This window comes from Coniophora puteana (genome assembly GCF_000271625.1).
Source record: "Coniophora puteana RWD-64-598 SS2 unplaced genomic scaffold CONPUscaffold_3, whole genome shotgun sequence".
Taxonomy (NCBI): Eukaryota; Fungi; Basidiomycota; class Agaricomycetes; order Boletales; family Coniophoraceae; genus Coniophora; species Coniophora puteana.
Genome location: NW_006913055.1, coordinates 3,218,720 through 3,229,261, shown reverse-complemented (window position 1 = coordinate 3,229,261; position 10,542 = coordinate 3,218,720). Strand labels below are relative to the sequence as shown.

General features: G+C 52.3%; 3 protein-coding genes across 3 annotated transcripts; 2 read left to right on the top strand and 1 right to left on the bottom strand.

Moving 5' to 3' along the window:
- Positions 1–510: 510 nt before the first annotated feature.
- On the top strand, positions 511–1,732 carry CONPUDRAFT_50530 (STE3-like pheromone receptor; the record flags this gene model as incomplete). Its single annotated transcript, XM_007767112.1, has 5 exons — positions 511–595; positions 651–773; positions 834–1,013; positions 1,070–1,207; positions 1,263–1,732. 5 exons carry the CDS (start codon positions 511–513, stop codon positions 1,730–1,732), a joined length of 996 nt encoding a protein of 331 aa, XP_007765302.1.
- A 2,556-nt stretch (positions 1,733–4,288) lies between these two features.
- CONPUDRAFT_163686 (uncharacterized protein) lies at positions 4,289–5,921 on the top strand (the record flags this gene model as incomplete). Its single annotated transcript, XM_007768073.1, has 3 exons — positions 4,289–4,339; positions 4,401–4,559; positions 4,613–5,921. The coding sequence occupies 3 exons, from the start codon at positions 4,289–4,291 to the stop codon at positions 5,906–5,908; spliced, it is 1,506 nt and encodes a 501-aa protein (XP_007766263.1). The 3' UTR covers positions 5,909–5,921.
- Positions 5,922–6,385: 464 nt separating this feature from the next.
- CONPUDRAFT_163685 (uncharacterized protein) lies at positions 6,386–10,412 on the bottom strand. The gene is made up of 16 exons (XM_007768072.1): positions 10,123–10,412; positions 10,035–10,040; positions 9,891–9,973; positions 9,816–9,835; positions 9,713–9,767; positions 9,271–9,663; positions 8,836–9,189; positions 8,613–8,770; positions 8,495–8,563; positions 8,284–8,443; positions 8,104–8,221; positions 7,795–8,039; positions 7,510–7,646; positions 7,432–7,455; positions 6,608–7,360; positions 6,386–6,550 (listed from the first exon to the last, which is right to left on the bottom strand). The coding sequence occupies exons 1-16, from the start codon at positions 10,217–10,219 to the stop codon at positions 6,457–6,459; spliced, it is 2,766 nt and encodes a 921-aa protein (XP_007766262.1). The 5' UTR covers positions 10,220–10,412; the 3' UTR covers positions 6,386–6,456.
- Between the last annotated feature and the right edge of the window lie 130 nt (positions 10,413–10,542).

Here is a 10,542-nt window from a genome sequence, read left to right as displayed (position 1 = left end):
AGTGGCGCTGAAGCGCTGACGCTTCATTTGCGCCCACATACACATCCCTCCATATATGGACGCTAGCTTGTTCACCTCTATCCCATCCTCTCCCGAGATGACCATATCCTCATTCAGAACCGTCCGCTTTGCAGAGAAAGACGATTCATGTCAAAATACCTCCGCCGAACCGAGTGTCGCCTATCATCGACCACAAGGGGACTGCCCAATCCGTGAGGTCAATGGACCACCGCGGGGAGCCCTCCATCCGGTTCCTCGGGACGCCTCTGTGCGCAATGTATACTTATTCCAGGGGAGAGCGTTCAAGCCGTGGTTTCTGCCTTTCCCTCCGTCGCCTCCGCCTCCAGGCTCTGAGTTTCTCCGTGGCCGCGCGAAACCCTCCAGCGATCGCCATCTCCCTCCCGCCGCCCTGGCCAGGGGTTCAATCACACATTGACGACCAAATCGTTCGACTGCCCCTGAAACTTCCAAAGCGTTCTCCCACCTCGCACCATCGGGATCAGCATCATCATGGCAGCGCCTACCTGGGTCTTCAGCATGTTCGCATTCATCGGCTTCGCGTGCGTCACTGTTCCTCTCCCATGGCACATGGAATGTGAGCGCTGCTTTGTCGCTGCTTTGGCTTAACCCTGAACTGAATTATCACTCAGCTTGGAATGTCGGGACATGCATGTACATGATCTGGACGGGTCTCGCCTGCCTCAACCTGTTCATCAACTCGGTCGTCTGGAGTCATGATGTGCTCGACAAGGCACCCGTTTGGTGCGACATATGTGCGCTAATCAATATTCATCTCCACGTTTCATTGTCTGACTGTTGGCTTCCATGTCCAGCTACGCGCTTCATGATCGGCTCAGCGGTCGCGATCCCCGCAGCGTCTCTGTGCATTAACCGGCGTCTATACCATATCGCGTCCGTCTCGACGGTGATGAAGACGCGCGCCCAGCGCCGGCGAGATATTATGGTGGATCTGTCCATTGGCTTGGGTATCCCAATTCTAGAGATGGTTCTTCGTGAGTCTTTTAAACATTTGCCCCTTTCTTCTCAGACTCAACCTCTCGTCCGCTAGAATATGTCGTCCAGGGGCATCGCTTCAATATTTACGAGGAGGTCGGTTGCTATCCATTTACCTACAACACACCTCCGGCGTACCCGTTGGTGTTTGCATGGCCAGTTGCAATAGGATGTGTTTCGGCGGTTTACTGCGGTACGCACTTTGTCCCATCACTCCTATTCGTCCACTTACATTTTGTCACTTCCAGCCCTCACTATACGAGAACTCGCTCAACGCCGTGCACAGTTCAAGGAACTCCTTTCCGCAAACCAGAACCTCAGCTCGGGACGCTATTTCCGTCTCATGGGCCTCGCGGGCGTCGAAATCCTGGGTACCGTGCCAATCGGGTGCTACTCCATCTACCTGAACGCGTCCGCGGAGCAAATCGAGCCGTGGATAAGCTGGGAGAACGTGCACAGCAACTTCTCGCGCGTGCGGCAGTACCCGTCCATCGTCTGGCGCTCCTCCACCCTCGGCGAGAACTCGATCGAGCTGAGCAGGTGGATCGTCGTCGTGTGCGCGCTCATCTTCTTTGCGTTCTTTGGCTTCGCGGACGAGGCGCGGAAGCACTACAAGATCGCGCTCACGTCGGCTGCGAAGACGCTCGGAGTGTCGACGGCTTCGTGGGGAAACGACTTGTATGTGTTGCCCACAGCTCTTTTCTGCCGTTTTGACTGATTTGTCGTTTATAGCGATATGACGTACGACTCCAAGAACGGTACTGTCCCCGCGTTCACGACGACCAAGACCACGCGTCGGGGTACGCGTGCCTCGATGGCTTCATTCGGATCCGATATCTACCTCGGTGACGTTGGCGGGTACCTCGACAGCGATTTCAAGAAAGACCTGCCGCCCTTCTCGCCGACGGCGACGACCGCCGCGGTCTCGAAGGAGAGCTTGGGTCTGCCGCCGATGAGCCCGCTGACGCCCAGCGTCCCTGAACCGTCGCTGGACATGTCGCATCCGCCTCGTTACGAGGCTGCGGCGAGCTCTTCTGAGCTTCAGCCCGCGACGGCGTCGACATCGAGAAGAGAATCATCTGCGCCGTCCGGGAGCGGAGCTGTTACGCCTGTTGGTGTTGCACTATAGTCATGTCTGCGCCTTGATGAGGTCTACTTTCGCTCTGTTCTTTGTATTGGGATATCATTGCCATGACGCCTACGAACATCTTCACCCTCACCTCTCGTCTTTTTATATATGTATCGCTAACACCCTACGGAACCTCGCTCGTTTAATCTTTGGATACCCCCTGTCTTTCTCATGTCCGGTGTGGGCCTCTCGTTCGATGCCTGATTTTGCCGTCCTTGTACATGTATTAGTGTACAGAGTTGTTTTCGCTATGAAATGCTGGCTATGGCTGGATTTCTCGTAAACCGATGGAGTGGTCGAATTAGCCCCTGATGTCATTGTCGTCTCGCTAAACAGCAACAAACAAGTAAAGGCGCAACGCCTCCAAGTTACGCCCCTTGACACTCACCAAGTCTCCTCTCAAGTAATGGCAGCGTCAACGCTAGAAGGGATCTCAAACTCGCTACAGCAGATAACAGCACTTGTACGTCCATGTTTCTCAATTGATGTTCCCCTCCCGATATCATGATTCATAGCTGCCCAACCTCACAGAGAGTGTCTCCGTGCTGCATGCCCCAGATCTACGAGGTCGTGATCATACCTTGACGTCGATGGAGCACCTCGTCAATGAGTTTGACTCCATCACAGGCACACTTCGGTCCCTCCGACATACTGTTTCGCAGCGGAAGCTCGAGTATCATAACCTGCTTTCCCCCGCCTGCAGCTCTCCTTTCGAGCTTCTTCGTCTCATATTCATCGCTGCTCTCCCAGATGTCTATCTGCGCAGCAATACCAACCATGTTTACACACTTAGTACAGGTCGGACTATTTCTTTCAATGTCGCACACGTCTGCCGTCGCTGGCGCGAGATTGCCCTTGCCACTCCTACGCTCTGGAACCTGGTGTACATTGAATCTAAACCCACGCATCATCCAAGCCCAGCTAAATACGGCGTTCGCCAAGCCAATGAGCTTCTAAGTCGATGCGGCGACTCGTCAACGTGTGTTTCGATGTACAACTCTTCTGCCTCTCTTCTTTGCGATGACATTGGCAACCCTCGAGCTCATATTGCAACGCTGGACATTGAATGTTTTGCAATGGGATATTTTAGTACTGCGCCCTCTTTGGAGTCCTTTGAACGTCTCGAGCGTCTCACTCTCGATAGCGTTTCTACCAAGAGTGTCCTCAAAGACGTCGTTCGGCTTTTTAGCGAACGCCTCACACATTTCCACCTCGTCCTGGAGCCAAAAGAAGCCGCCATTGCCGACCAAATGTTCTCCGCACAGTGGCCACGCCTCCGTGTTCTCGTCATGTTCATTGAGGACAGTTTTCATCTTAACTTCCATAGTTTGGCGCAAGGCTTCCCGACCCTCGAGCAGCTCATGCTCCGACTCGTTGACCACAACATGACCGCCGGAGAACCGACGCCAGACGGCTTGACTCTCCCTCACTTGCGGACACTCGGGCTGGATTTCAGCTTCCAGTGGATGTCGGCCAGCGCATACCAAGTCATTCCCGACCTGCTGGACGGTCTCGCTCTCCCCTCCCTCACGGACGTCGCTTTGGCGATCAACGTTCCGCCGTTGACCGAGGGCGACCTCTATCCCGGGTCGGTCTTCAGCCCTGTCGAGGCTGTTTCTCGCCTCGTTACGCGTTCGCGGCCCAATATGAAGCTGGAGCACTTTTTGGTGGACTCGCCGGCGCTGTTCGACTATGTGCCGTCCAGGCGCTACGAGATAGGGTCGCTTGTCGACTGGTCGGTGTACAAGGAGATGCGTGTCGATTGGTATTCGCAGCATGGTAGGGATGTCCGATTGCCGCCACCTGGGGAGGATCCGAGTTATAACGACGGGTAATGCGAGTTAGAAGCACTTTCGATACAATACCAGCACTTTTAAATGTTATCATAGTTGTCTTTGTGTAGTTCACGTTGTACAAGTGTCGCCAGTGTCGATGGACTCTTTTGACGACAAACTCATGATCCATACTGCGAAGCCCCTAGCTTTTCAAGCTAAGGTTAGGGTTACACGCGTCGCGTCAATTTGCGGTCAACACCCGACGCGACCTTGACTCGCGCTCATATCTTCGATCCCATCCGCCGTTTTCTGTCAGTTCATTTCTCGGACCTATAACTATAATATCAACCTGAGAGACCTCATGTTACCCATGACCACCTGCAAGAAGCACCAGGCACACCGTGTGACGGTCGACACCATGGTGCGTTAATGGCCCACCCACATTGACCACAATCCGCTGACCAGCTTTTGTCGGATGACAGGGCTCCAGCATGATTTCGGCAGAAACAGAAGAAAAACCGATCAAATACTTTGAGGAACTTGCGGCTGTTGTGCGTCTACCCCCTTCTGCAGACCGAGATGTTCAGGCCTCGCTCATCTACTCCATCTTGAAGGTCCCCTCAGTTACAAACAAAGTCAACGTAAGTTTATACTCAGATAGTGTTATGGTATTGCATCAGCTCACACTGCTTAGCGAGCCATCAAAGCGAGCGTTCTGGCTCCGTTCGAAGACGCCAACTACAGCTCCATCTGCACTCAAGAACTTGCCGACATCCATCGCTTCATGGCCGACGCATCTAGCATGGTACATGACCTAGAGCATTCTATCTCCACGTTCAGTCGTCTCAAGGAGAGATTAGAGCAATCTATGAGCGCTTGTTCTCGATCTACTTCTGCGATCGGACGCATCCCAGTTGAAATCTTGGTCGAAATTTTCGTGTTAGCCCGCCCTCCGAGTCGCTGCCTAGGCATTAAGGGGACCTCATCTACTGTCATACGCCCAGGATTGAAAGTGTCGTTCAACGCCGCCCAAGTATCCAGACGCTGGAGAAGCGTCGCGCTGAACACCCCCCGACTTTGGAGCCCTATCCACCTTTCGGGTGCCAAGGAAGTGGTCGCTTGCGGCATTCCCGGCCCCCTCGAGATGCTGGCTAGGACGTCTTTTGCTCCCTCATACCTAGTCGTCTACCTTCACGCAGCGAATCATCGCTTCATGGTAGCGTGCAAAAAGGGTTTCATATCTGCTTTCGAGCAGAAATGTAAGGGGCTCGACGTCCATGTCATGCGCAATGACAGGAAGAACCACTACAGCTATTGTTACAGCAAGATTGCAGAATGGCTTCCTCGTTTCAGCAAGCTTGAAAGGCTAGCACTCATGGATTGTCATCTCGACGTCCAAATCTCTACCCTATGGGCGCACTGGAACAAACTTACACACCTTCATATTCAGTTACGGACCTTCGAAGATAGGGGAAAGTTCTACTCCCTCCCAGCGTTACCGACCATGAAAGTACTTGTTGCGGAAGAACTCACCCTTCCTCGAGATACGGAAAGCTTCTTCTTGAAATTCCCTAACCTTACCGACTTCTTCGCCCAGCAACCCTGTTCTACGTGGCCTCTTCAACCATTCTCTCATTCCAAGCTCGAACGTGTAGCAGTGTACTGTTCCTCGGCTTATGTCGCCGATTTTATGTCCGCAGCGACCTTGCCATCCCTCACGGATCTCGCTGTTTCCAGTATATCATACCATGACTCAAAGGTGGAAGACTTACTTACCGACCTCGTCCATCGCTCGGGGTGCCAGTTGAGACGGCTTAACATCCTCAATGGGTGGTCTCACGAGAAACGGCTATTGGAACAGCACAAGATCAGCAAAGCGTTGGCGATCCCGATCGTTCACTGTGAACTTGACTGGGACAACATGACGATGATGCGTGAGCTGAAGACCAACTGGTACGAGCGGGAGTATTTCGTGGAACCTAAGTCCTAGAGTCTCGAAGAGTCGGGTGAAGAATGACGTTAGCTACTTTTACCGGATACGGGTGGAATGAACACTTCCAATCGAGAGGGCTATTGTGATGATATTGACTCGATGTCTTTGTTGGATTGCCTTGAAGAGAGACGTCCCCGAGTTGAACTATCGTTCGCGTGAGATGAGACCGGGTGGTGGTGAAATACAGCATGTGCACCCCATCCCATGCACATTTCTCAGCAAGAGATAATGTAGGACCACGCTGGCTTGCTTCCACGATTTCGAAAAAAGAAGGATTCAACCCGACGGTGAAGCCTAAACCAAATTGCCCTGGTGAAAGACTTATCAAGAGCAACAAAGTTGCACAGAGGGAAATTCAAAGCGGGGTCTCCGTAGCGAACCTCCGCTAGCGGCTTCCAAACTCGCCTCAAATTTGGGCGCGCTCGAACTGATGACAAGCCTACTTACGCGCCAAGAACGGTTATCGAATCTTTGATCACATAGCAAAACTGTAGATGGACTACGCTATATCCGAATGACTAGAGTATGGCCTCCACACCTACGTTTTACGATTCGCCATCCTGCTGCTGCCACGGCTGGGTTCCGTCATTGTAGTTCGTGCCAGACACACTCCTGAGGTATGCACTCCAGTTGTCCACTCTAGAGCACCCGAATTAGCCCTACGTTCTCTACCAGTGAACGGAAAAGAGAACGTACTCAAAGCCATCAGGGGCATTCGACCATATTGACATCATATCATCGGACGACATGGACTGTGAGGCCTCCATCGCCCTATTCATGCCCACACTCTCATATCCGCCCACAGCAGAGCCATCGGCCCCGGAAGCTAGTGGCTTCTGCGGCTGCGGCTGCCGCATCAACTGCAATAAGAAGTCGTCGATCCCATTAGGCGTGTGCGGCGCTTCATTGGCGGATGTAGCGTCACCCGCGTTGAGGTCGTGCGTAGAAGAGCCACCAGCTTCGACAGCCCCGGCGTACAAACTATCGTAGGCCATCATAATAGATGAAAGGTCTAGGCCACTAACCTCACCACTGGGCCACACTCGAAAGGGGTCGGAACCATCTAGATGAAGGTCGAGTTGCGGCTGCGGGCGCTGTAAAACCGACGACGCAGCTGAGTCAGATCCCATCGGACCGTGAGTTGGCGGCTGTGCGAAGTGTTGTCGTGTCTGCTGTTGCGACTGCATTTGAGAGCATGTCGTTTGTGAAGGCTGATTCATCAATACCGGAGGGGTTTGGATACCCTGTGGCAGCAAATGTTGTGCACTACCGTCGCCCGCGAGGCGGCTCGGTCCTGCAATATCGCGCGGCCTAGATTCAGGCTGTCCGATCTGCGGAACAGAAATTGTGGAAGGCGCATCCTCTTCTCGTTCACGCTTGCCTGTTCTTGCCGGCCTTGCTTGCGGAAGAGGAAGTTTGCCGACCGACGCAAGCTTGTACAAGACGTCCCTAAAACAAGCGCGTAGCTCATGAGTAACACAGTCCACGAGTGTATATATGCTAGATCGGTATTTACGCACCAGCCTTTTCGCGCCCATGGATATCTACGTTTATCCAAGTCAGCAGAGTACGTTTAAAAGGCAAGAACAGACACATACCGCCTCTCGTAAAGCTTAAGCATAGCCATGCACTTGTGCACATCCGCCATTTCTTTCTCAGGGTGGATTATAAGCCCGGTCCGCTTCCCGCCCCAGATATTGACCAGCAGTATAATGCCAGCCATGATCGCTGCGGCCTGCAAAGAACAGTGTTCGTTAGCTTGCATAGTATGATACATGTAAAGGTGAATTTTTATTCAAGGACCGAAAGTATGAGGGCCCATGGCCACATCCATTGACGTGGCTATCTCGTATTTCAGATGATGCTGTAGCCAGCCGACATACCTGGATTCCAGCAGGGACGAATGGCCTATCTGTATCAGCACGCTGCGCGCACGTATCAATAACATGACTGCATGAGCGTGCCGCGTTCGTGCATATTGCAAGCGATGGGTATGATAGCGGCGATGGCTTTCGCGGCGAGGGGATAAATGGACGGTGAACAATGATCTGCGTGTGATAATAGCTCGCATAGAGTGCACACGATTGGAGCAAGAAGGTGGGATCTTGTATGTTCGGGTTCCATCGTACTGTGGCAGGGTAACGGAAAATAAGTGACGTGGATAAATGGGACTAGAAATGGCGGGCACTGACTATGTTCTGGAACTGAGTCGATCCATTCGTTCAACGCAGAGTCAAGCTCGGCGACGATATGCTGCTCCCACTTATGTCCAACAAAGCCAAGTAAAACCTTGGACCTCTTGATAGAATACTGATCACCGCAGCCAATTATCAGCCCCATGCTGTCGACAGTCCCGGAATAATGTCGCTCACAATGGTTCGCAGTGCAAAGGCCAATATCTGACTGAGTTTTAGAGCACTGACAAAATATGCGACATAGGATGGTGTGCCAGGAGGCTGCTTGAACTGTTGCTCTGGATCTTGATGTTCCCAGTACTCGTCGTCACAGACAGTAGGCAAATCAAGATCAAAACTACACACAAACGCGTCAGGGTCATTGAAGGTGTCTTCGGCGAGATCTTACTCAGTGTCGTGTATTGCGCATGGTCTGCCTAAGGAGGAGCTATATGCTCGATCGAGACTGACTAGAACCCTTCACAGAACACCGTTAATGAGGAAAACGTAGACTTGAGGGAACGTACCAAAATGCCCTCTTCCATAGCTCGTCTTCGACGGTTGGCTTACGATTGTAAACCTTTTGCCTATGGGCACCGACCTCCAGGGCGAGCCTGATACCAATCCCGACGATTGTCCAGCATGCCTGAGGTGTCCGCGTCCCTTGTACATAAATTGCGGACAACTTGACGGACACGTGCATCTGAGTGAGTATGGTTATTTCTTATAGGGGCTGGCGGAGAAACTTACACAGTACATCTGCATATCCTCCAGGCAAGGTGGCGCCAGCAGCGCCTTCTTCATAATCTGCACCTGATCAAAGTACTGCCACCCCGCCGAGTATTCGGTAGGAGCTCCGGGAGGTCGTACCCGAGGGTCATCGCAGCCCGGTGCGGCAACCGCGCATACTAGGAGGACGACGGCTCCAAAGGCCGTGTTGCGAAGGTGCGATCCGTCAGCATACTTGCGCTCGAATGTCGGGCGGTGAAGTAAGGGCACCATGGGGTTATTATGAATAAAGTACAGATCTATAAGCTTGCGAGATAGGTCGGGCTCTGGGAAGATATATGGCGGGTTTTCGCCCCTATTGCCTTGCGTATCGCACTGTTGTTTGCATTGATAATGGAGCATGTATAACAGGGCCTAGTTAGTACACACGGGAGATATCCGCGGAGAGAAACAAACCTGGTGGATACCGACGGACTTCGGTACATCGCGATAGAAAATGTCGAGCATATTCTCTGCCTGATCACCTGTATGCTCGTTCTTGAGGTCCAACGCCTGCTGGATCAGCGTTATTCCGCTCGATTTACCAAAGAAGCGATGTCGGGTCGGGTCAATTGTCATTTTCCGGATACTTTCGCTCAGCTTCAGTTCAAGCATATCTACCTCTTCGTCGCTGGACACGGGCTCTTCGGGTGTCGGGGTCTGGTTTCCCGAGCCGAGAGTGGGTGATCTGTATAACATATGCGAAGCGAGGGCGGATGAGGACGAATGAGATGCGTCATGCCTCGTCGGTGCGTCATTGTTATCGCCTTCCTTCAGAAGCAACTCGGCGATGTTGACATCGGGACAGAACTTTCAATGGGTGAGTATCACATACTGCATCCATTGAAGCCGAGCTCACCTGGGAGAAAAGTCTCTCCATCTGTTCTAATCTCTTCTCCAGGCTTTCAACGTATCTGTCGAAGGTGAGATCGGGCTGGCCAACGCGCACAAGTCGATCTTACTCTCTTGAGATCCGACGTATCTATGTTATACATCAGGAGAGTGCGCATTGAGCGTCCGGTAACCAGGAGTCTCACCTTTCCTGCTTCTACATATGTGCACTCAAAGTCGTTCGTTGAACAGACTGTGCATTTGCGTCCTGACAGTCGATCTCCGTCACCTAGCGCATATATGCGCTTGAATGATGGGTACTGGGAGAACGTTGCAAACAGGATACTTACAGCGATCTGCGAAGATCGTTGCATCATCAGAATGAAATGAATAGAGTCGATTTGCAATACGATATACGATCGAGAATCAGATGCCTACTTTTTCGTCGACGACAGACATCGCAAGCTCTTTGAAGTCTGGGTTTTTTGAACCCTGTGCGCGAGTTAGCGGTATAGGCGTCTTCTCCCGTTGACATTGTATGTGAATGGATCTAGTTCAAGTCTCGAGGTTTGATGTTTCAAGCTCAAGGGTCGATGTGTGCCTTTTCGATCATCTGAGATTTGTGGAAAGGTCAATTGAGAGAGCGAGGATGTGACTCATCACGTTTGATTGTCACATCAAAGAGCAACACACCAAGTTCCTAGTCTCGAAGCCGCCGAGAAGGGTTGGGTTAACGGCCGAAGGAAAGTGACAGGTGTAACAAGCCTGACGTGTCTCGCGGCAAGTAGCTTACGACTCAACGTGGCGGATAAACCCGGACTTCTCGGATATAGTACCGTGGCACCGATTATCTTTGTG